The sequence below is a fragment of the Danio aesculapii genome, chromosome 7 (assembly GCF_903798145.1).
Source record: "Danio aesculapii chromosome 7, fDanAes4.1, whole genome shotgun sequence".
Lineage (NCBI taxonomy): Eukaryota > Metazoa > Chordata > Actinopteri > Cypriniformes > Danionidae > Danio > Danio aesculapii.
Genome location: NC_079441.1, coordinates 10,226,773 through 10,254,461, shown reverse-complemented (window position 1 = coordinate 10,254,461; position 27,689 = coordinate 10,226,773). Strand labels below are relative to the sequence as shown.

At 35.9% G+C, this 27,689-nt stretch overlaps 1 protein-coding gene across 1 annotated transcript in view; it reads left to right on the top strand.

Moving 5' to 3' along the window:
- efl1 (elongation factor like GTPase 1) overlaps window positions 1–27,689 on the top strand; it is a 208,272-nt gene that overhangs the window by 53,841 nt on the left and 126,742 nt on the right. The window contains exons 12-14 of the mRNA XM_056461027.1: window positions 275–429; window positions 6,019–6,185; window positions 8,703–8,838. Of these exons, the coding sequence (XP_056317002.1) occupies window positions 275–429; window positions 6,019–6,185; window positions 8,703–8,838 (458 nt within the window). The remainder of the gene's footprint in view (window positions 1–274; window positions 430–6,018; window positions 6,186–8,702; window positions 8,839–27,689) is intronic.

The following is a 27,689-nucleotide window of genomic DNA, read 5'->3' as shown; positions in this document are numbered from 1 at the left end:
TTAGCTTATTCAATACACCTATAGTGCATGTCTTTGGACTTGTGGGGGAAACCGGAGCACCCGGAGGAAACCCAATCCAACACAGGGTGAACATGCAAACTCCACGCAGAAAGGCCAACTGACCCAGCCCAGACTTAAACTAGCAATCCTCTTGCTGTGAGGCAACAGTGCTAACCACTGAGCCACCGTGTCGCCCTGAAAAATGATTTTGAGTATGGTTATTTTTAAGGTTATAAATTCGTGATGCCATTAATGGTTTGTGTTGTGTGTTCAGACCGCTGACTCAGGAGGAAATCTCCCAGAGAAGAGAACTGGCCCGACAGCGGCACGCAGAGAAACAAGCAGCCACTCAGAGTGCAGAGAGCCTCGCGTCAGGTGATGCAGGAGGAGCTTCAATCCCAGCAGCCCCAGCCGCCGCGTGCGTAACAGGCAAGAATAAGACCTTTTTGATGATCAGTGTGTGACATTGAGTGATCAATAAAAATCGCTGTTTGAGCTTGTTATTATCTAAAACAACCTGGTAGTGTATGTCTGTGTAAACCAAAAAGTTGCTGAGGCTGTGTCCGAAATCGCATACTTCCATACTATATAGTACGCTAAAAACAGTATGCAAGCGGAGTAGTGTGTCCGAATTCATGAAAATTGAAAAACAGTATACGAGAAGTGCCCGGATGTCCTACTACTTCTGGCAAGATTCTGAAGTGCGCATCCGATGGACACCACACTATCCCATAATGCACCGTGAGAGAATTCATGAGTAGGAGTAAAGCGGCTGACACGAGTAGGTCACGTGATGATGACAAAATGGCGGATGTTGTACATTTTGTTATCATCAACGGTCGAGTAGTATATTTTAAGTTCAAATGCAGTACATACTGAGTAGAAGGCGATTTTGGACGCAGCCTGAGACTTTTATTTCAGTATGTTGATGTACCTCCAACTAAAATGTAATATTAAGTAGGGGGCGGGGCTTACTTTTTGTGAATCATTCCCTCATAGCAATGTCACGGTAAGAGGGGCGTGACTAAGACAACCTAGGCTCATTCTGAAAACGTAGTCCCGCAGATGTTTCTGGAGACCGCAAAATACGTCCCGGGAGGTATGTGTTTTTGCAGTTTTTGTTTTCGTGAATCCGCGAGAGGCCGCTGTGTGCGTTTTTTTGCTTCTCAAATGTCTCTCGTGTGTGCCGTTTGCGCCCACGCTGTTCTTGCGTAAACCCACCAGAGGCTGCTGTTGAACGACCGTCTGTCCGATTGGCTGAATGATTGACTGGGCAACCCACCCTCCTCCTTCCCTGAACCCAACCAATTTTACAGATTGACCTACCCACCCGCCCGCTTACTTGCCTAAACCCAACCAACAATTTACAAAAGCCGTCCAGAAAAAGAAAAGCCCTCGTCTGATTTTTTTTACCACGTTTTCGGATTTTACCACATTCTCACCCTGTTATGAACTTGTTCACTTTTGTTTCTTGGATTCTGTTTTTTTCTTACCTGATTTCTGAAACCGCTCTTCCCCGTACTCCAACCCGGTCGTCGTCGTGGTCAGCTCCTCTCTGTGTGTCAAGTCCGCAGACGTACAGGACGAGCTAACTGGACAAACTGGTTGCGGCGGGAAAGCCCTCCACACGAAGGTAAGTGGTCAGCCGGTAAGCTTTAAAAGGAACGGCATCATACCGCCCCGTAGCGTTCGCTTAAAAAAATAAATGCAGCCATGCGTACCTCCGGCTACATAATTTGCGGTCTCCAGAAACATCCGCGGGACTACGTTTTCAGAATGAGCCTGGGTTGGACTAAGAATATTGTGACTGAGGCGTCAAACTGATATCATCAGAGTAGGCATGGGATGATAACCGTTTTCAAGGTATACCCTGGTTATGTAACAATAAAAAGTGATTTGGTTTGGAAAAGTCAAGGTTTTAAAACCGCCGTTTTTTAAGACAACAGTATCTCCAGCAGAAAAAAATATCCAAAGATGTTATTTTAAGTTGTAAAGAAATCTGTGTTTTTGAAACTAATGAAAACAGCAGAAGTCAGTGATTCATTTGAATTATACAATCCAACATGTTTACTGCTCCAAAATATTATAAATCTTTCAAAAAAATAAAATATATTGTTTTCAAAGGGGAAAAAGTTTTTGTTTTTATCCAGACATTTAAAAAGAATATGCATTAGAGCAGTGAGCACAATACTGTGATACTGTGGAACCGTGATATTTTTATCCAAGGTTATCATACCGTCAGAATCTTATACCGGCCCGTGCGTACATCAGAGAAGGACTGCCACTCCAAACACAGAGGTAAATGGTCATAATTTGATTAAAGATTACCAAAACCAAGTTTTTTTCAGTAGATTAACTTGTGCAGTGAATTGTTCACTTAAAGAATGACAATGTGCACTAGTAAAATAAACACTGTACATTTTGATTTCACATTGATTTAAAACGCTTTACTTTGAAATAGGGCTGCATGATGTATTGAAATAATAAGAATGTTAATACTGTGGTAGTGTCAGATAGGCAGACTGTCAGTTAATTCAGTTATGTGCAGTATTTGCAGCCGGTATACTTTGCTTTGAAACATCACTTTTAATACATCTACTATAATTTGTTAACTTCGTTTCAGTTTTTACTTATTTTTACTTTATTGTTATTGTATTTAAGAATATATTTGTATATAATCCTTGTTTATTTCTAAATACTAATACTCACAATATAATATATAACATATTTAAGAAACTCGCATTATGAATAAATATATTTAAAATATTATGTATATATATATATATATATATATATATATATATATATATATATATATATATATATATATATATATATATATATATATATAAATAAATGATTATCCATTCTAAATTATAATATGTTGAAGATATTATCTTATGTTGTTATCATTAAAATAGTTTTGGTATAAAACTAATGAAAAAGGTTATTATTACATGCTCAATTTAAAGTTTATTATAATTGCATTATGTTCATTATTTCCATGTTAATATGTCCATTAATATTTTTTTATCTTTATTTAATTAATTATTTAATTATTATTATTATTAATATTATTATTATTGAAATGATAGACATACAGATTCTGATGTTATGATAACTTTGAATTAAAAAAAAAATCATAGTATATATATATATATATACACATGTACAGTTGAAGTCAGAATTATTCGCCCCCCTGTTTATTTTCTTTCCCAATTTCTGTTTAACGGAGAGAAGATTTTTTTTCAACACATTTCTAAACATATTAGTTTTAATAACTCATTTCTAATCATAATAGTTTTAATAACTCATTTCTAATAACTAATTTATTTAATCTTTGCCATGATGACAGTAAATAATATTTGACTAGATATTTTTCAAGACACTTCTATACAGCTTAAAGTGACATTTAAAGGCTTAACTAGGTTAATTAGGTTAACTAGGCAGGTTAGGGTAATTAGGCAAGTTATTGTATAAAGATGGTTTGTTCTGTAGACTATCTAATAGCTTAAAGGGGCTAATAATTTTAACCTTAAAATTGTTTTTAAAAAGTTTACAACTGCTTTTAATTCTATTCGAAATAAAACAAATAAGACTTTCTCCAGAAGAAAAAATATTATCAGACATACTGTGAAAATGTCCTTGCTCTGTTAAACATCATTTGGGAAATATTTAAAAAAAGAAAAAAAAAAATCAAGTGGGACTAATAATTCTAACTTCAATTCTGACTATATATATATATATATATATATATATTTTTTTTTAATATATATATTTATATATATATATATATATATATATATATATATATATATATATATATATATATATATATATATATATATATATATATATATTATATATATTTATATTACAAAAAAGATCTTGCTGCCTTAACTTTTGTAGTTAAATCAAATTAACTTTTCAACTTACATCAATCAAACTGACTAATAACGTTAAGTGAAACTTTGTTCAACTTAAAAAATGTAGTTGAAACTTCATTAACATATTAAAAAAAGTTAAAGCAGCGTAAAACTATTTGTTGTCTTGAAATATTTTCATTACATTTATTACAGTGTAAGAAAATTACACTCTCAGAAAAAATCGTACAATGTTGTACCAAAGAAGGTACAAATCCTTGTCTCTGGGGCTGTACCTTTTAATGAAACAGAATTGTACCTTAAGACAAAATAACTCATTTGTACTATTGCAGTTTGTACCTTTAAGGACAAGATTTGTTCCATGGGAAACCAAAATGTACCTTTGGTTTTTAAAACCTGCAGATACAATATTGTACCTTCATCAAAGGTACAAATCTGATCCATGAAGGTACCACTACAGTGACAAGACACTTTGTACCTTAACAGTGTCAAATGTGTTCCTTCAAGAACTATTTAAAGGCATTTTTCTATATCCAAAATGCTTCAGTTTGTTTTCAGTAAACAAATAATCATCAAATACATTTTAAAACAGTTTTTTAAAAAGTTTCTTTTTGTCAAAATGCACCTTTTCCATTTACAATAAAGAATTAAAATTACTTTAACATCAATCAAAAGATCTTTTTTTTTGCTAAACACTTCACAACACTTTTCACAAAAATGTTACAGGAACAATAAGTACAATATAAAACATTGTTTTCTCCAATTTGTCACACAATACCTTTGTAATCACTTAAAAGCTCATTTAATTTACTTAATTTTAAAATAGAAATAGAATTGTACAAAAGTATTGTAACGAGATATGCACAATGTTTGATTAGCTTTACAATAGTAAAATATCTGCAAGAACACTTTGCATATGCAGGACTTTTGCCAGCTCACGTGTGTAGTGGAAAGTAAAAGGGCAAAAGGTGCGGATATCAATAATGAAAATGTATTTATCAGACAATGCTTACCAATTGTTTATTAAAAATGCCTTAAATGTTTAGTCTACAATACCTATAGTTTTGTTTTACCAGTTATTTTGTATAATAGAACTTAATAATTAATGTTTATGAGTTTCTTTAAACATATAATTTTAAATGATGATTCATGTTTCAATATGGAAATAATTCATAAAATCACTTTGCCTTTCCAGTAATATTTGTTTTCACAGATATTGTAATAAAGGAGGAGTTTTCCAACACTCATGTACTTTTTTTGAGAATAATTTTGTACCTTCATTTCAATTGTACCATAAAAGGTACAGAACAGTATCATAAGAGGTCTTTTCTGTACCGTATAAGGTACAACTTTTACAAAGATACAAAACTGTTCCTTAATGAACATTATTTGTACCACCGTGTACTTTTTTTCCTGATAGTGTATAACAGAATGTTGTTGTTTTTGAAACCTTGACTTTTCTAAACCGCAGTAAACCTTGAAACCGGTTATCGTCCCATGGCTAATACTCACACACACTCACACACTATATTACACAGTCATGGCCCAAATAGTTGGCACCCCTAGACTTTTTCCCAAAAAATGTAGTATTTCTTATAGAAAAGTATTGCATTAACAAATGTATTGCTATACATGTGTTTATTCCCTTTGTGTGTATTGAAACTAAACAAAAAAATAGAAGAAAAAAGCTCATTTAACATAATGTCGCACAAAACTCCAAAAATGGGCTGGACAAAATTATTGGCACCCTTAACTTTATTTTTGGTTGGACACCCTTTGGAAAAAACAACTGAAATCGGTAGCTTCCTAACCATCAATAAGCTTCTTACACCTCTCACCCAGAATTTTATATATAAAGTGTAAAGTGTATATACACACACAATCTATTATGTACATGTATATGTAAAATAAGGTTAGTAAGTTAACTGTCTACTCATGGTTACTTTAATTTAAAGTATACTTTTCTAAAGAGCGCTCACATTTTTCACTTTATGGATGTGGATAAACATCTTACTCATTCTCAAATTATTTAATATTGCTGTTATTATCTGTTGAAGGTTGCATGTGTTTCCAAAGTGTTCTTTTATTTCGTTACTATATGCATAACTGTATTTTGTTTACTTGTGTGTTGCAGATGCTCTATGTACGCAGACCGAGGCTCTTTCTGTCAAAACTACAGTGGAGGAGGAAAACAAAGAGCATTTTGTGGCGTTTGCCCGAGTTTACAGCGGTGTGGTTCGAAAAGGCCAGAGAGTGTTCGTGCTCGGACCCAAATACGACCCATCGCTGGCGCTCAGAGCAGTGAGTCTGTCTTCATAATCCATCAATTAATGTTATTCATAATGTAATCATCACACAATTAATAATCCTTAACCCAGCTGAACTTGAGCTGGGGTAAATGAACTGCCTCGTTCGGGTTCGTTTCCAATTAATTTCACCATGTTTGAAGCTGTCTGGAGCTAATTATTACATTATTACCCAGAAACTATTAAGAGACTCGTACAATTGAGACATTCATTGAAGACTCTGAGATGAATTTGCATAAAACTCCAGCGTCATCGGTCATTAACAACGTTTCCAATTAAGAGAGGAAGCATTCACTTAAACAGAAGGAGATTCAGGGCTGCACTGTTTGAACATGCATATTCATCTAATGTTGCTGCACTATTGGGAAAACAAAAAAAAAAAAAAAAAAATTTGTGTGTGTGTGGATATCACACGAGTATACAGCAATATTGCACTGCTACAATTCTGATATTGCATTTATACAACAGTTCAACGGCATAATCGTATGTATCAAAAAGAAAATCAAACACTAAGAGTCTCAAAAACCCTTTTGAACTACTTTCTTCCGCCATTCATTTAAATCTGCAGCTGACGTCAGAACAGCAGAAACCATTGCTAATTCACCAACGCCACTTAAGAGCTAGTATTTGAATGATTCTCTTGCATAATGTCTAAAGTGATGACAAAAGATTATGAGGCTGAACGGCATGAAATGCCATCAGTCTACAGAGATTTCCCAGTATTTCTCTGTTGCAAGCGGGATATCACAGTAATTAACTCAGAAAAAGCAAAACAAACACTAGTAGATTTTTATAGTATAAATGCAGCACTACAACATACAAAGAGAGAGATCGATTTAGGGTGTCACTTGCCAATTTTATCATGATTTAATAAGCTGTAGTGTGAAATTTACACTGAGTTTTTCTCCTCTAAGGGGTTATTATACGGTCTCTGTCGCCATCTTGTGGCAGAATGTCAACTGTCTTTGCTCTGCTCAGTATGACCGACTGATGGCCACGAACGTGGTGAATCTCCAAAATTATAAATATTTTAAAATAGGCATTATCCTTATCTGCTTGTCATGTTAGCGGAGTAATAGGGTGGAGATGTTAAGGTACGAGTGCTGTTATTGCAGAATATCGGGTAACATTTAATTTTGATGGTCCATTTGTGTATTAGTCTGCTTAAAATCTGTTGATACTGCTCCTTCAACAAACATGTAACTGACTACAGGAAACTTCGCAAGTACATCAATTTACACTAACCCTAACCCCAACCTAACAGTCTACTTATAATCTAATGAGAATTAGTTGGCATGTAGATGCAATGTAACTTAAATTCAACAAACGGATCATCAAAATAAAGTGTGACCAAATATCGCACAGCTATCAGCCAATCAGATTAGAGAACCAGACAGAATTGTTGTGTGTGTGTGTGTTTGTGTATATATATATATGTATATATATATATATATATATATATATATATATATATATATATATATATATGTTTATATATATATATATATATTATGTGTGTGTCATTATTATCATAATTATAATATATACACACAGTAAAATAGAGTATATAAATTTTTTTATAATATATAAATATATATAATTTTTTTTGTTTTCAGATGTGTATTGCAATCCATTTTATAGTTTAATCATATAAGAATTTTTTTTGCAGATTAAAATGGCTTTGTATAAACACACACAACTACAAATATATGAACTAAACTACATACACTTTGCCTTCAAATTGAGTGCACTTAGATTATAAAACATATCCTGATAATTTCTTTATTAACCCTGTTCCCAGTGTTCAATCCAGACCCATCAGCTTTTTAGTCATAATTTTAAACATGCTCTTTAGATTAACAGTTTCTCATATGAGCAATTCCAGCGTTATGGATGTGACATTTGCAGTAATTCCAAAAACATAAATTCACAAAGAAAGTATAAAAATAACATTTATATTAACACATCTTGATTTTACATTTTTATATTAAAACATATTTCCCAAAACTACTAACCACAGAGTTAAGGGATTAGAAAAATGTCAGTCTGTTAAAAACATTTTATATTTCAAATGAGGAAAATAAGCATGCATTATGGATGTTACCAAAAAAGTTAGCGAGTTTACAGTATGTCAAACTTTGTAGAAATTCTGTGAATTAAACTGCACAACTAAAAATAAATAAAACTAATCAAAATGATAAGAGTTGGCTCTCCATAGAACATTTTTTAGGAAAAAACTTCATTATAGTTGTGACAGATGTGGAATTGGCACTTGTATAACTTTGGTAAATTAAATAGAATTGTTTGAAAACATCTACAGAGCCATTTTTTCAGGACTGTAAAATACAAGCCTTCTCAAAAAACTTAGAAATGGTGTCGCTATTTTGGTGAAAATCTCATGGCAAGGTTGACATTTGCATGGATATACTGTCATATACTCTCATATACTGTCATGCACCGTGAGTTACAATGCTGACATGGTGTTTTTGTTGATCATCTTCTTCTTCTTCAGTTGCCTGAGGGTTGTTCAGTATCTGATGTTTTACCCAGCATCCCGCACATGTCCTGCTGTACGGTGGACAGTCTCTACCTGTTGATGGGCCGCGAGTTGGAGGAGCTTGACGAAGTTCCCTCGGGAAACGTGCTCGGTAGGACACCTGTTGTGTTTTCTGCTTTTGGTTTATAACATTGCATTAGAGTCACTTTTGATCTTAATGGCTGTTCTATTGATGTCATCAAGACTTCACACAACAGTCGTAGTTGCTTTGGTTGGCACAAGATGGAGGTGTGTGTTCTTTAGATCAGATTAGAAAATACAGCAGGGTTTGTGAACTTTGCTTATGACACAGCTTTCTGGAATACTTGATTCTGATTGGTCAGTCACAAGATTCCAAGGTATGTTTTTCCAAGATAACAAGATTCCAAGATAGGTCTGTTTTAATTCGGATCATGTTATCGCCACAAACGAACTGCTCCAAGGTTTGTTTGAAAGTGTACCGATACCACCTCTTCAAGGAGGTCTTGGTATGCTTTTTTTGGTCCACTTTTGGTGGCATCAAGTGTAATTGCTACATTCACACTTGCCCAAATGAACCGCACCAAGAGGGAAAACGAACTATAGTGCGATTCAACCAAACTAAATAAGGCAGGTCCAGTGGTGGAAAGAGTACTAAAAAATTTTCTTCCTTCCTTCCTTTTTTCCTTAATTACTTGCTTAGTTTGTTCAGTTCTTCCTTGAATCCTTCCTTCATTCATTTGGTTCTTCCTTCATTCCTCCCTTCATTAGTTAGTGTGTTAGTTCGTTCAAATTTTGTTTCTGTTTTTAGGTCCTTCCTTCCTTCCTACCTTACTTACTTACTTCCTTACTTCCATAAGTATACTTCATTCCTTGCTTCCTTCCTTACTTACTTAAATACTTCCTTCCTTATTTCCTTAATTACTTACTTCCATACTTCCTTAATTCCTTCCATACTTCCTTCCCTAATTACTTCCTTCCTAACTTCCTTAATTTGTTAATTTCTGAATTATTTACTTCCTTTCTTTCTTCCTTACTTCATTACTTCCTTAATTACTTCCTTCCTTCCTTAATTACGTACTTCCTTACTTAATTACTTTCTTCCGTCATTACTTACTTCCTTAGTTGCTTACTTCCTTAATTATTTCCTTCCTTCCTTCCTTCCATACTTCCTAACTTCCTAACTTCCTTAATTTCTTACTTCCTTAATTACTTTCTTCCTCAATTACGTCCTTCCTTACTTTCTTTACTTCCTTAATTACTTCCTTACTTCCTTCCTTACTTTTTAACGTCCTTAGTTACTGACATCCTAACTTCCTTCCTTCCTTCCTTCCTTCCCTCCTTACTTACTTACTTACTTACTTACTTAGCTTGTTCAGTCCTTCCTTGAATAATTCCTCCATTCATTTAGTCCTTCCTTCATTAGTTCGGTCCTTTTTCAATGTTCGATTCTTCCTTACATTCCTCATTCGGTTCTTCCTTCATTTGGCCCTTCCTTCCATTCTTTATTCGTTCCACTTAGTGATTGTTTAAGGCTGTTTGTTAATTTCAGTCATCATATAGTTGACATCCTTCATGTTCTCATCAGTGACATGCAGTCGATAAAAAGTCTCTGGGTCAATGCTTGTAAAGATTTTGTATCTTCTTGGACATTTTTAATGCTTCCAAAAGGTTTGCTACATTTATATATAGCCCATGTCTTGGGGTTGATCAGCATAATGCAATTCTATTTCTATGTGTGATTTGATTGGACAGGAATCGCAGGACGGATTTTTCTACTTTAGCCAATCACCATAAACAAAAAAGAAATAGAGTAGTGACTGCAGGTTGAAGGAAAATAGTGGAGTAAAAGTACAGATACAGCACTAATAATGTACTCAAGGGAAAGTAAAAGTACACATTTTTAAAACTACTTTGTAAATTACAATTCCTGAGAAAACTACTCAGTTACAGTAATTTGAGTTTTTGTAATTTGTTAATTTACACCATTATGCAGGTGTGAAAATACCCTTAAATTCAAGGGACCTGTTGAACAATCAAATGCTGTCTTCTTTCATTGTTAATATAATAATAATAGTAAAAAATACATTTTGATAAAAGTCCCCCATGAACTTTTATTTTGGGCAAGAAGTTGCCTGTGTAGACAGAGCTTAAACAGTAAACACAGCTTAAATGAGGCATCATAAACAACCAATTTATATATGTATATATATATATACTTATTTATTTATTTATTTATTTATTTATTTTACAAAAAAGAAAATAGTTTTGTCTGGAAGTGGTTTTGACATATAGGACTTTGTTGCCCTGGTAACATAAGTTGAATTAGGACATTTTGGCAGATATTTTTCATCATCTCTGTCTGTGTTTACAGTCACAAATGTTTCAGCACCAAGTATGCATCAAAGTAGGACTAAAAATAACCCGAAGGCTTCTGCTCAAAATACTGAAGTTCAAAATGACTTGGTTCAACAATTCCTGAACCCCTTCCTCTCTCTTTCTGTTAATTTGCCTTCAGCCTCAACAAACACAAGTGATCACACACAACTGCGGCGGCTGAACTTTTCACTCATGCTGCTTCTGTCGTGTAGTCTGATGGAGAAAAAAAAAAAAAAACATACAAGAATGCAGGATTCATATAAAGTTGAAGTCTGAATTATTAGCCCCCGCTGTATCTTTTGTCCTCAATTCCTCAATTATATATATATATATATATATATAGATCTTAAAGGGATTTTATAAAAAATAAATAAATAAAAACTGCTTTTATTCTAGTCAAAATAAAACAAATAAGACTTTCTCCAGAAGAAACAAATATTATTGCAAATACTGTGAAAAAAATCTTGCTCTGTTAAACATCATTTGGGAAATATTTGGAAAAGAAAAAAAAAATTTACAGGACGGCGAATAATTTTGACTTCAACTGTATATTCAACCTTGGATCTTGTACGGACGATACAAATTTGAGCCTACTTACTTAATTCGTTCTTCCAAAACCCAAGATTTGTCTTTTTTACTGTTACTATTTAATAAATATTTCTCTGATTCTCTGAATAGGTTTTAATAAACTCACTACAGTTTGACAAGTATTGCAGCTGTTGGACAACATAATGTACTTTTGAGGCTTTTTTTAGTCGAGAATGTAGTTGTTTAGATTGCAGCTATGCAGTTTATTCATAAGGATAGTGCCTATTTTTAAATATTTTTAATTTTGGATAGAGCAAAGACGGTTTATGTTGTCCATCCACAAGATGGCAACAGATACCACATAATTAGCCATTAAAGGATTAAAAACTCAAACTCTTAATTTCAAGCTGAAGCTGATCAAATCATTATAAAACTAGTACGTTTCTATAGTCTATAGTTCGTTCTCTCTTTTGTATAATTGTAGTGTATTGAGTGTGAGATGGGACTTACAAATCAGGTGCTGGCCATTCTTTGTATAACCCTGAGTTACTTTTAGGTTGGCCATCTGTTTGTTTCTAATCAGTCTCCTGTTTTCGTTACTGCAGACTAGTTCAGTAAAAACAAAGATAGAAGAAATGCCCGCATGTGTTTAGTGTTTTGCCTTATCTCAAACAAAACAGTAATCTGGCAATGTTTGCGCTGCTTTGACTTTTTCTGGGATAATTATTGTGATCTCCCGATTGCAACAAAGAAATACTGGGAAATCTCTGTAGACTGATGGCATTTCATGTCGTTCAGCCTTATAATCTTTAAATGTGAGCAAAATCACCTGTTTTGTCTTCACTTTAGACATTATGCTAGAGAATCATTCAAATACTAGCTCTAAAGTTATGTTTTTAAATTTGAATGAGTTTTAATGAATGAGTCATGGTTTTAGACAACTAGTTGAGCTCAGTAAATATGTACTTTGTTCCTTCTTGGACAAAAGAGGTATGTTATTGTCATAAGGGTGCAGTGTTTGTGATGGATGGTGTGTGTTGTGTTATCACCTCTGCTCTGGATCCTCATCTGACACTGTGTTTTGAATGCAACGTCCATGACACCGTGTGTGTGTGTGTGTGTGTGTGCGCGCGCATGTGTGTGTTCACTAATTATTTAGAGAAGGACATTTTTGAGCTTGTGGTACAGAATAAAACCAAATCTGTTAACTATGCTGAATTCAACATAAGAAGTTTACAGTATATATTAGTCAGAGACTTTAGTGCTTTATTCTAGATCTGATTGTCTTTAAAATGGCTGAACATCTTGTACATGAGATGTTTATGCCCTGTTTCTGCTAGTTTCAGGTTTGTTTTACAAGAATTAACTTTACAAGCAATTTCCAGGAACAAAATGTGCTTGTAAACTGGTGTCATTGCAATTGAGCTTTATTGGTAGTCACAAATTATTCATGTTTGGAGCATCAGGTTTTATTGACGGGGAAAAAAAAGTGTCTAATTGATGTATTAAATGCCTAGCTTTCATCCTCAGTTTTGATTTACCACCCTATTCAGTGCAATAGCAAGCATTAAGTTGCATGACAAAGGCTTGATAATGCTCTGTGATCGCGTGACTGTGCATTGACCAGCTGCCTAGCCCTTGTTTATTTTATGAGGTTTTAATAAATGATGAAGGAGAGGGAGCATTAATGTATCGACATGTTCGTCTAATGCTAGCTCAAGAGGAGAGTGCGGGCACTTGTCAATAAAACACTACACTGTTGAGTGAACATTACCAAACGCTGTTTCATAATTCAGTTTGAGCATCAGGCCCTCAAACAACCCTAACCAGATTTCAAATAGTTATACCATGTGCTCTAGTCAGTGGTAGTACATGATCTCATAATGGAGAACGTGTTACATCATGTTAGCAACAAGTCAATTCATGCTAATGATATCTTTGCAACAACATACTGATTTTTTTCTATCAAATTAATAATTTATGCTAGCAATATTACCATCATGCTAGCAGGAATACTAATTTATAATAATGTTAAAATGTTAAGCGTACTAATTCATGCTAGAAACCACTATTTCTTGTTATGAAAATAATCATATTAGAAACATAGTAACATAATGCTAAGTCATACTTGCAACATACTAACTGAAAGTATAAACATGTTAGCAGCATGTTAATGTATGCTATAAATAGGTTAGCAGCATGCTAATTTGTGTTCACACAACGTTAACTATGCTAGAACATGTGTAAAATATGATCGTTGGTATTAAAAACATGCTAACAATGTTACATTTATTTTAGCATAGTAATTAATTCATGTTAATTTATTCTATCATCATGTAAAACATGGCATAAACATGCTAGCAGACTGATTATTCATGCTAGTCTCCTAAATGGGCTAACAACATGTTACTAACAGGCTAATTCATGCTGGAAACATGTAAAAACAATGCTAGGACATGCTAGTATTGTGGTAAAAAATGTCAATTCATGCTAACGATATACTTTCAACAACATACTGATTTTTTTTCTATCAAATTCCTAATTTGTGCTAGCAGTATGTTATTAGAATGTTAATTCATGCTTGCAAGAATGCTACTTCATAATTAAAATGTTAGTCATGCTGATTTATGCTACAATTTATAATTGCTAACAAAATGACCATGCTGTTAACATAATGTTAAGTCATGCAACATACAAACAAAATAAACATTGCAACATACAAATTGAAGCTATAAACATGCTAGCAACATGTTATGATATAAATATGTTAGCAACATGCCAATTCCTGTTCACAAAATGTTAACCATGCTAGAACAATGTTAAAAATGTGATTCTTGTTATTAGGAACACACTAGAAATGTTATATTTAAGTTAGCATAGTAATAATGTTTGTCAATTTATCATAGCAGCATGTAAAACATGCCATAAACAATGCAGTTTGAGCCTTAGGCCCTCAAACAATCCTAACCTGATTTCAAATAGTATTATTAGTATTAACACTAATTGTCGTTATCAAAATGATAATGTTAGAAACATGTTAACGTAATGTTAATTCATTGCAACTGATGAAATCAAACTATAAACATGCTATCAACATGTTGATGTATGCTAGAAATAGGTTAGCAGCATGCTACTTCTTGTTCAGAAAATGTTAGCTATGCTTGAACAATGTTAAAAATATAATTGTTGGTATTAAAACATGCTAACAATGTTTTATTCATGTTAGCATAGTAATAATGTGTGTTAATTCATCCTAGCATTATGTAAAACATGATATAAACATGCTAGAACTATGTTAAAATAGGATTGTTGTTAGAAACATGCTAACAATGTTACATTTATGTTAGCATAGTAATAATCCATTTTAATTAATTCTAGCAACATATAAAACATGCCATAACATGCTAGCAGACTAATAATTCATGCTAGTCTTCCAAACTGACTAACAACATTTTACTAACAGGCTAATTCATGCTAGAAATATGTTAATACTATGATAGAACATGCTAGTATTGTGGTAAAATGGAAGACAGTTTGTCAGAAATATGTTAAGTAATTTTAACAGTGTGTTACAATGCTTTACTGACTAACTAATGTTTTAGCTACTAACTAATACAGTTAAAACATGGTAGCATAATGATAACAACATGATAAAACCTGGTAGCACTAAGCTGAAATGCAGCAGTGTGTTAAACATGCTAGCAATGTGTTAAATGATGTTAACAATGTACTAAAACATCCTAATAACATGTTAGCATTTTAAAAGGATAGAATGTTAAAATGTTCACTGCATGTTATTAACATGCTTACATTAACAATGTGTCACAACGATAACATTCTGAAACATTAAAACTTGTGAGCATCAGGTTATTAACCTGCTAAAAGATGCTTACAAAGTTAGCTTGGTAATAAGTATGTTAATTCATCCTAGCAACATGTTAAACACACCATAAGCATGGTAGCAGACAGATAGCTCTTGCTAGTGTTCTAAATGGGCTAACAACATATCACTAACAGGTTAATTCATGCTAGAAACATGTAAATACCATGTCAGAACATGCTTGTGTTGTGGTAAAAAGGAAGAAATTATGTTAGAGATATGTTAAGTAAATTTTTAACAGCATGTTAAAATGTGTTAAAGTATTCTAGCATAATGCTAACAACATTATAAAACCTGGTAACTTTAAGCTGAAATGCAATAAACACCAAGCAGTGTGTTAAACATGCTAGCAATGTGTTAAATGATGTTAACAATGAACCAAAACATCCATGTAAAAAGCTGGCAGCACTAATCTGAAATGCAGTAAACACCAGGCAGTGTGTTAAACAGGCTAGGAGCATGTTAAATGATGTTTACAATGTACTAAAACATCCTAGTAACATGTTAGCAGTAAAAAAGGATAGGAATGTTAAAATGTTAACTGCTTGTTATTAACATGTTAACTTTAACAATGTGTCATGATGATAACATTCTGAAACATGTTAAAACGTGTGTCCATCAGGTTAATAACCTGTTAAAACATGCTTACACTGTTGTAAAACATGTAAAATAGGTGCTAAACATGCTAACAACATGCTAAGTCATCCTTAAACATTCATTTATGAACTTTTTTTACAACCAGGCTTTCTCAAACCAACATCATAGTTTGTGTTCAAGCTTTACTCTCTATAAGAGACACAGACAGCGATTGCAGCTACAAGGACAACATTCAAACTACGTTTGACTTGCATGATTGGGTGAAGTGTAGAGGAGTTCAAATGCTAGCTCTGAAAACAGAAGGTCTTTTAGATGTGGATGAGAGATTTGTCTCTAAACCACATGACAGGTTAAAAGCAGATTTTGACCTGCCGCTCGGTTGACTGGATTCCCTAAAGACAAAAACTCAAAGCAGACACGCTGTCAAAAACACACACATGACTTAACACTGTCACACCTTCCTGAAACACAGCCAATTACACTTGGTCATACTTAATAACACAGTTTATTGTAATAACAAATGAACATTCATGATGGCGGCACACTTTGGGGCAGCATGGTGTCCTAGTGAATAGCACTGTCACCTCACAGCATGAAAGTCGCTGGTTCGAGTCCCAGTTTAGCCAGCTGGCAATTCTGTGTGGAGTTTGCATGTTCTCCCCGTGTTCGTGTGGGTTTCCTCTGGGTGGTCTGGTTTCCTCCACAGTCCAAACACATGCGCTATTGGTGAATTGATTAAACTAAATTGCCGGTAGTGTATGATTGTGTGTGAATGAGTGCGTATGGGTGTTTCCCAATGCTGGGTTGCAGTCGCTGAATAGTTGGTGGGTTAATTTTGATGCGGTGGCACAGTGGGTAGCACGTTTACCTCACAGCAAGAAGGTCGCTGGTTCAAGCCACGGCTGGGTCAGCTGGCATTTCTGTATGGAGTTTGAATGTTCTCCCCGTGTTCACGTGGGTTTCCTTCGGGTGCTTTGGTTTCCCCCGCAAGTTCAAGACATGCGCTATAGGGTGAAGTGAATAAACTAAATTGTCCGTTGTGTATGATTGTTTGAGAATGAGTGTGTATGGGTGTTTCCCAATGCTGGGTTGCAGCTGGAAGGACAGTCACTGAATAGTTGGTGGGTTCATTCCGATGTGGTGATGTTTGTTACTGAGTTACTAATAACAGCCTGATCTCACGAGAAATTTAACTATTTTACGCTTTGTCAGTTTAGTGGCTAATTAGTACGAATTCGTTCAGTCTTATGAAAATGTACAATTATAAAAAGGAGGCGTGGTGCCCAAACCCCGCCTTGAATCCAACCGCCAATGGAGGATGAGCAAATCGTATGCCGTTATTTCGCTGACAAGACAGTGTTGCCAGATTGGGCGGTTTTTAATTTATTTTTGCAGGTAATAACATTTGGGCGGTTTTGCAACAGTGTGTCCGCCAGCCCCGGTCCGCCCTCATACAACTATCTTGATCTCCCAGAGAGATGCCATAGCCCCCGTTCTTCGCATACATATGCTTAGAACAGTGTAGAAACACTTGTGATCTCCCTCCCAGACACGACATCTCTCCCCCCCCACTGCTTGCACTCTAGCACCCGGAGGAAACCCACGCGAACGCGGAGAGAACATGCAAACTCCACATAGAAACGCCAACTGACCCAGCCGAGGCTCGAACCAGCGACCTTCTTGCTGTGAGGCGACAGCACTTACCTACTGCGTTGCCCCCCTAGTAACATGTTATTATAAATATTTGTATGGTATATAATTATACTATATATTATATTATATATTATGTAGTATTGCCTTATTCTCCACATACGAGCGGGCGCATCCATTTGAATAATTTTAGCTTAAGACTTCTGGTCTCATTCACTTCCTTTCATTTTTAGCTGTTAAAAACAGCTTGTTTTGCTGCTTGGTGTTGCAAACTGATATTTTCTTAGTATATTATTCTACTTTGTCAGCATTTTCATGCAAACACTTGTTTGTAGAGCAAGTAGTTTGACCGTTTTCTGCCGTTTATTATTCCTAGTCATTCCTGTCATAGGCAACTGAATCGGAAGATCTAAAACAATCGTGAATACGAGTGCACTTCTGCATTGAAGAATAAGGTCAGTATACTTTTTTATATACCCCATAAGGAGCTGAGCCACCCTAAAATGAAAATCCTAAAATCCTCTCTGCTGTACAAAATAAATCCATATTACAAAAGGCATTCTCTATTATCTCTAAAACTCACACCGTTTTCCCGTATTTGCTTATATAGGCCTAATTAAATTAATTTAATAAACAGGCAATACGTTGAACAATGGCTTTAATGAACGACTAGTGGTTGACTGAGAAAATCTAGTCGGGCCGGCCCTAATATATTGTTTACTTTGAACGTAATTATAAAGTAAATCAATAAACAAAATTGATGGATCAAATATCAACTTAACCAACCTATGGTTTAAAAAAGTTAATTGAAAAAAAAAAAATAACGTTAAATTTGACCCAACGTTGGGTTATAAATAAAAACATTCTTTTCGTCATTACACACTTCATTCATTCCACCAGCTTATCCAGCATATGTTTTACACAGAGGATGCTCTTCTAGCTGCAACCCAGTTCTGGGAAGCAGCCATACACACTCATTTACTCACATGCACTACGGCCAATTTAGTTTATTCAATTTACCTATAGCGCATGTCTTTGGACTGTGGGGGAAACCAAAGCACCTGGAGGAAACCCACACTAACACTGGGAGAACAGGCAAACTCCAAACAGAAATGCCAACTGACCCAACCTAGACTCAAACCAGCGACCTTCTTGCTGTGAGGTGACAGTGCTAACCACTGAGCCACCGTGTCACTCATTACACACATATTTTTTATAAAAATTGTGATAAAAGCCCCAGCATTTTATAATGTCACATGCCAACAGCTAAATAGAAGAGCTCAGGAAACCCAGAGCAGGGATCAGGAGGAAAAAGGAGAAAATACACCGACAAACAATCTCTCTCTCTCTCTGCTGTGCGGCTTACTGGTGCTGAAACTCCACAGAAACAGGAAATGAGGAACTTAAGTGTGATAGATCTGGCTGTCCTGCTCTCTTCAGCAGGATAATGGAGAATTTAAGAATCGGCTTCCTTAAATTCAAGAGTGTGAATCTGAAGCGAATTGCCATTGGAACTTGCAGAGCAGACAGATTCCATTAAGGCTGATTTCAACTTCTGCATCGAGTGATCACTGTGACCCACAGCGCCTGTCTTGCATTTTTACTTCCGCGTGCTGTTTGTGTTTCTCTGCTGTAACACTTGCAAAACACTAGCTGGCAGTAGGTTTTTATGTTCCTCTGTGTCTCTTTACGGGTGTTTTGTTTTTTCCTGAATGCTACCTTAATGTACAAGTAGCTAAAACGCGCTTATTCAGCGGCGGGAACCAGCGGTGTAAAAACATTAATCATAAGGTAAAAACAAAAGTCTCCATTTGGAGCTCCTTCACAAGACTAGACACTGACTGCATTGGGCTCGCGGCTCCCACGCTCATCACCCCTACTAAGCTGACCAGTCACAGAGTTTGCGCTATTTATCATTACGACGTGTAGCTACATTTTTCATATATGTTCGCTCGACGCAGAAGTACAGTGCATCAGGAAAGTTGATAGCGCTTCACTTTTTCCACATTTATTTATGTTACAGCCTTATTCCAAAAATGATTCAATTCATTTATTTCCTCAGTATTCACAGCCTTTGCCGTGAAGCTCTAAATTGAGCTCAGGTACATTCTGTTTCCACTGATCATTCTTAAGATGTTTCAGCAGATTAATTGGAGTTCACCTGTGGTAAATTCAGCTGATTGAACATGATTTGAAAAGCCATACACCTGTCTATATAAAGCCCCAGGGTTGATAGTGCATGTCAAAGCACAAACCAAGCATGAAGACAAAGGAATTGTCTGTAGACCTCCGAGACAGGATTGTCTGGAGGCACAAGGCTGGGGAAGGTTACAGAAAAATTGAATCTGAAAGTTCCAATGAGCACAGTGGCCTCCATCATCCGTAAATGGAAGATGTTTACCACCAGGACTCTTCCTAGAGCTGGCCGACCATCTAAGCTGAGAGATCGGGGGAGAAGGGCCTTAGTCAGGGAGGTTATAAATAACCCGATGGTCACTCTGTCTGAGCTCCAGTGTTCTTCTGTGGGGAGAGGAGAACCTTACAGAAGGACAACCATCTGTGCAGCAATCCACCAATCAGGCCTGTATGGTAGAGTGGCCAGATGGAAGCTACTCCTCACCTGGAATTTGCCAAAAGGCATCTGAAGGACTCTCAGACCATAAGAAACAAAATTCTCTGGTCTGATAAGACCAAAATTGAACTCTTTGGAGTGAATGTCAGGCGTTACTTTTGGAGAAAACCAGGCACCGCTCATTACCAAGCTATTACCATCCCTACAGTGAAGCATGGTGGTGGCAGCATCATACTGTGGAGATGTTTTTCAGCTGCAGGAACTGGAAGACTAGTAAGGATAGTGGGAAAGGTGAATGCAGCAATGTACAGAGACATCCTGAATGAAAATCTGCTTTAGAGTGCTCTTGACCTCAGACTGGGGTGATGGTTCATCTTCCAGCAGGACAATGACCCAAAGCACACCGCCAAAATATTAATGGAGTGACTTCGCAACAACTCGGTGAATGTCCTTGAGTGGCCCAGCCAGAGCCCAGACCTAAATCCTATTGAACATTTCTGGAGAGATCTGAAAATGGCTGTACACTGTCGCTTCCCATTTAACCTGATAGAGCTTGAGAGGTGCTGCAAAGAGGAATGGCCAAAAGTTCCCAAAGACAGGTGTGCCAAGCTTGTAGCATCATATTCAAAAGGACATGAGGCTGTAATTGCTGCCAAAGGTGCATCAACAAAGTATTGAGCAAAGGCTGTGAATACTTCTGTACATGTGATTTTTCAGGTTTTTTATTTTTTATAAGTTTGCAACAATTTCAAGATTTTTTTTTTCACAGTGTTATTATGGGGTATTGTGTGGGGGATTTTGGGGAAATAAATAAATTTAATCCATTTTGGATTAAGGCTGTAACAAACAAATGTGGAAAAAGTGAAGCGCTATGAATACTTTCCTGATGCACTATATAATCAGCTTTTAGTCACACGCAAACATGAATAAGAACTGATTTACTGACTGTAGTATGTGGGACTTTTATTTTGAAAATGGGAGACTGAAAGGTGAATATGCACATTGAGATGCAGGGATATCGAAGATTCACACCAGTCATTCATAACAGAGATTCACTCACAAACAAATCGCTCCCTCCGTTAGAATTAGAAGTGAAAGCGGGAGATGGCGTGTGTTTTAAGAAATGGATTAGATCAAATTTAACAGGGTAGGAAGATAATACATTTCCATGCACACAAACACATGCTCTTTGTCGGCAATCCCTGCAGCGATCACTTATCCATCGATATAGAAAAGTGATATGAAAATTCTAATTTTCATAATTAAAAAAAAATGTGCATACTGACCACCGGGAAAACTCCCGAACATAGATATATGTATGTGTATATATCTATGGCTCCAGATGGCCAGTCCTCCACTTCACCTTGGTTCCACATTCATTTCAAAGGAGCGCTACCCTGTACTAAAATGCCGGCTTCATTGGTTTCCAATAGACAACAACAGCGAAGGTGACATCTAATGTAATCACCCATGTATGGAAAGTCCTCATAAACCACCAATACCAACGTGTGTGTGTTACTGTGCCTCAGAGGGTTTGTATTATCACAGCGCAGACAGTCTGAGTCAGTCTCTTTTGTAGCAGTATCCTCTCACACAATGAACATCAACACAATGATTCTCATTTTATAAAGTGACGTCATTCATTCCTGTGCCCCACCACTCCCCCCCCCCCCCCCCCCCCCCCTGCTGTAATTCATAACTGCACACACGCTTGTCTAACGAACCATCCGTTCCCACTTCAAAGCCGCTAGCCTGCCTTTGTTCCTTCTCATACAGGAAATCCAATTATTAAATCTTCATCAAATATGTGAAAGTGTCCCCCCTTTTCCACACACACACACACGCAAACACACACACACACACAAATCCGCTTAAACGACTGCAGCGTTATTAATGATCAAATGTAGTAACCTAAAGAGCCGAGTTGAGTTTCTGTAATGGAGATGAAGTCATTAATTATGGAGCGATCTCACTCTCGCCGACTCGTACATTTATTTTCGCTTTCTTGAGGAGCTCTTTGTGATATTTGATATTTCAGTAGGATTGTAGAGATGCCTGCGGTTGCTTTATCATTTGTCATTTCATGCCATTTCTTTGTGTGAGAAGTTTGATTTGGCGCAACATGTTTGGATGGGGAACGTCTTCCATTATTTCCTTATTTCTTATCTCATGTGCGTGTGTGCGTGTGTGCGTGTGTGTGTGCGTGTGTGTGTGCGTGCGTGCGTGCGTGCGTGCGTGCGTGTGTGTGTGTGTGAGAGAGAGAGAGATTTAATTATTCATGCATTTCAGCTAGCTAAAAAAAATTGATTTGTGTTTTTACTTGAGCAATATTTTATTTTAGCATTAATTAATTTATTTTGTGTTTTTTATTGGAATTTGTTTTGTTTTATTTAGCTTTATTTATTTTATTTTATCTTACCGTGTTTTTCTGTTTCAGACTGTTGTAACTATTTTATTTCTTCGACTTTGCTTTATAAAATAGGCTTCTGTCAAGACTTTTACTGAGCTCTAAAACTTTACTTGAAGAATGTTGTTAAAATGTCATACAAAAACATTCATAAACTTCAAAACCACTCTTTTGTTTTAATTTTAAAAGTTTTAAAAGTTGAAAGTAATTTCTGGAAGTGTTTCCAGAATTAGTTTATACACATTTAAGACCATGCTGGCAGCTAGCTCTCTGCAACTCTCACATGTCCACTGTGCCCAGTCAGGGCCTGGATGGGAGACCACACGGAAAATCTAGGTTGCTGCTGAAAGTGGTGTTTGTGAGACCAGCAGGGGGCGCTCAACCTGTGGTCTGTGTGAGTTCTAGCGCCCCAGTATATTGATGAGAACTCTATACTGTTCTGTGAGCGCCGTCTTTCGGATGAGATATTAAACCGAGGTCCTGACTCTCTGTGGTCGTTAAAAATGCCAGGATGTCATTTGAAAACAAATAGGGGTTTAACCCTGGCATCCTGACCAAATTTGCCCACTGGCTTCTGTCCATCATGGCGTCTTAACCATTCCCATATTATAATTGGCTTTATCACTCCAATCAGCTGGTGTGTGGTGTGTGGTGTGCGGTCTGGTGCAATGTGGCTGCTGTCGCATCATCCAGGTGGACGCTGCACACTGGTGGTGGATGAGGAGATCCCCCCCCCCCTCATAAATGTAAGGAATTATTATTATAATGATTATGTTTTTAATATTTAAGGAAATTTTTTATTGTATTTATTTCTTTAATTCAAGGTTATGTAACAACTTTGCCGTGCGAATTTGTGCATACATGTTTCTACCCGTTTTGTGCATACACAATGAACTATTACACTATTAAACCAAACTGAACTGAACTGAACTGAACTTAAACATTGAAAACTGGACTGACACTGTTTCAATTTACTGTGATCTTCTATGTGAAGCTGCTTTGACACAATCTACATTGTAAAAGCGCTATACAAATAAAGATGAATTGAATTGAATGGCAAATGGATCTTTATCAGCATTTCTGTGCCTTTTGGAATATGTATTGTCCATTTTAGTAAGAAAGACAATGGCTGGCAATAAAAACAAATGCCTTTGATGATTTTTAGCCTTTCAGCCTGAGGTGATAATTGTCATAGTAGTACAGTATACAGTATACACTACCTGACAAAAGCCTTGTCGTGGATCCCAGTCGTAAGAGCAACAAATAATAACTTGACTTCTAGTTGAAAAGTGGCAAAAGGTAGTTTTTTCTGATGAATCGTCTGTTGAACTGCATCCCAATCATCACAAATAATGCAGAAGACCTATTGGAATTCGCATGGACCCAAGATTCTCATAGAAATCAGTCAAGTTTGGTTAAGGAAAAATCATGGTTTGGGGTTACATTCAGTATGGGGGCGTGCGAGAGATCTGCAGAGTGGATGGCAACATCAACAGCCTGAGGTGTCAAGACATTTGTGCTGCCCATTACTTTACAAACCACAGGAGAGGGCAAATTCTTCAGCAGGATAGCGCTCCTTCTCATACATCAGACTCCACATCAAAGTTCCTGAAAGCAAAGAAGGTCAAGGTGCTCCAGGATTGGCCAGCCCAGTCACCAGAAATAAACATTATTAAGCATGTCTGGGATAAGATGGAGGCATTGAAGATGAATCCAAGGAATTTTGATGAATTCTGGGAGTCCTGCAGGAAGCTTTCTTTGCCATTCCAGATGACTTTATTAATCAGTGATTTGAGTCATTGCAGAGATGTATGGATGCAGTCCTCCAAGCTCATGGGAGTCAGACACATCAAACAGAAATGTGCGCACATCTAGAAAATCACCAAAACTTTCTAATACACAGATCTCTTGTTTTCAATATTCGGCTTTAAGTAATGAGTTTGCAAATATAGTACGAAGACATTGGCATATTTTAAATTCAGATCCTGTTATGAGACATTGTTGTAAAGATCCTCCACGAATTGTTTATAAATGAGCCCCTAACTTACAACAAATGTTGGTGAGAGCAGATTAAGGTTCTGAACGGTCAGATAATCCTTTCTTAGTCCCGGAAGGTAATTATAGATGTGGTCAATGCGCACAGTGTAACTTTACAACCAAATGTCAGGTTTTTTTAGTCATCCCCATTCAGGTAAACAATTAAAGATTAAAGGTGTGATTTCCTTCAACACAAAAAAAATGAGATCTATATGATTAAATGTCCTTGTGGTTATGCCTACATCGGTAAAACAAGACGGTGTTTAAAAACACAAAATGCTGAACACAGAAGTAATATACGATTAAACGATCAACGAAATCCTATTTCTGTTCATTTTAACGCATTGAAACATAACCTTGCGACTTTACGATATATTGACATTCAACAAGTGAAGGTTGTTGATTGATAGACTTTTATTACAGAGGGATGCGGTTTACATTTACACACTGAATACTTTGTCCGAGAGGTTTAAATTTGGATTTTGATTTAAAATCCTTTTTGTAAGTGTATTTATATCCTATACTGTTGTATACTAAATATGTGTACACAGTTGTTTTCCCCTTGGTTCACTGGCCTTGTGGTTGATTGGTGTGATTTTTTTGCAGGTGTGATGCGCTATATTTATACATTGAATACTCTGTCTCCCTGAGGAAGTTAAAAGTTAAAATTTGGATTTGTATTTTAAATCGTTTTTGTAATGGTATGTATGCATCTCATATTGTCATATGTATATTGTTGTATGTAAACGTTCCTGTTTACTGGCTTGTTGGCTGATTGTGATGATTGACTGCAGGGGTGATGTGTGGAGCTGTTTCACTGTTTCTTGAGTACTCCCATTTGTAATGCTTTACCTGATGAAGACCATGTCGGTCGGAACGTTGTGATGTTAAAGATGTTTTGAGAGCTAAAGTCGCAGTGTGCCGATTTTGTTTTGATCTTTTGAGCCATAGACAATATTCATTCTTTTTCCACTGCACCATGACTTTAAATTCTATACTGGACATTATTTCTGTTAAGTGACAAGACTTTTGTCCAAGCAAAGTCAGACCTTACTGTCCTAATTAAATAATTCAAAATCAAGGCATGATCATATTTTATTTTGGTAAAATAAGCGTAATCTAGAGGCCTTTGCATTTCATATAAGCCACTTCTGATACCAAATAATCAACTAGATGTCAAGTTATTATTTGTTGTTTCTAAAGCTTGGATAGGTGACAAGACTTTTGTCAGTGTATGCTGTTGTTTTGACGCATCGTCAAAGAAAGTTAGGACATAATCTTGTTTTAACATGAAAGATACAATTTAATGTGTGTCACGCCACACTACACACCGCAGTTAGTCATGTTAAAAAATTTGTATGTGTTAAAAAAATAATAATAATTAAAAAAACTTTAACCCAAAGTTAGGTTTGTCCATATTTGATTTACAACAACCCAGCATTATTTAGATTGTTGTTTCTGCTGCTTTTTAATACAGCAATAATCCACTTGTAGTCTTTTTTTTAACAAGTGTTTTTATTAGTTTTACATTTTCCAATAGTTACCAAAGAACACAACAATAAGAAATAGAAGGAATAAGCATTATAATACAAAGAAAATAATGGTAATAATTAAAATAAAGAAAAATAGATAATAAAAAAGAAAGAATTAAAGGAAAAAAAAGGAAAAAAAAAGGTTATTATTAAAAAAAAACAATTAGCGCTTATAAATGGTTTCAATGAAAATACAAAGAGACAGTCTATAGTGGTAGTGAGCATTTTAAGCATCAGAGACCGCATTATATTGGTCCAGGTGGTCAAGAAATGGTTGCCATATATTGTAAAACTTAAGATTATCAATAATTCCATAACGGACTCTTTCCATGTGCAATATTTGAGTAAGATAAGTTAACCATGTCTTAAATTGAGGAACAGAATCTGATTTCCACAGTTTTAGAATGACACTCTTAGCAATAATCATTCCATAAATTATGGTGCTTTGTATGGACACATTATGATCCAGCGGAGAACTAGAGTACCCAAATATAGCAATTTCTGGGTCGGGTGTTAAGGTAAAACCATACATATCGGAAAACCATTTAAATATGTCACACCAGAAATCATAAAGTTTTGGACGCAATAATCCACTTGTGACTGCCATTACTGTATTTTTCTAAACTCCCTTTACTGTTAAAAGTAAGAGAGACGCTCTGAGGGAGTTAAATCCATATCTGTATTACCTTAAGATCTGTAAACACACACACTCTCACACACACACACACACACACACACACACACACATCCGTGGTTGACTGCACTTTGAAATTCAGCAGAAGAGCCGATACACATGTGAGATCAGAAGTACAAGCAGATGTGTATTACAGGCCTGCGGTGGTGCAATGATTGTCAGCGCAGCTCTGCAAACAGTGGTGTTGTTTGATGTGTGTGCAGAAAGAGCGGGCCTGGGTTTTAAGAACCAACCGCCTGCTCTCTGGTTGGAGATCACATGAGATGAATAATGCTGATTCATGGTGGTGAGCGTTGGGAAAACGTTTGTGTTACGCTGCGCCGAGAGTGCGCGCATGTTTACTTGCGTCTGAGTAACTGGGACTGCGGCTTGATTCGACTCCCTCGGTTATATACAAACTGCAATCAGGACGACCACAGATGTGGCGCTTCAGTGGGCATTTCGGTGACTGCACAGATGTAGGACGTTTACTTGGTTGATTGTAAAGCATGCGGGTGGGATTCATCCAGCAAACTTCTAGTCAGTTATTAAAGCTGATTTAAAGTGATAGTTCACACAAAATTCTAAATCATTTAGTCACCCTTCGCTTGTCACAAACCTTTTTTTTTAAACACTGCCTTTATTGATTTTTAGGAACTGTTAACATGTCCTAAAGAAATCCAAACATACAAAAAACAAATAGTAATAAAACAAATTACAAATATATAA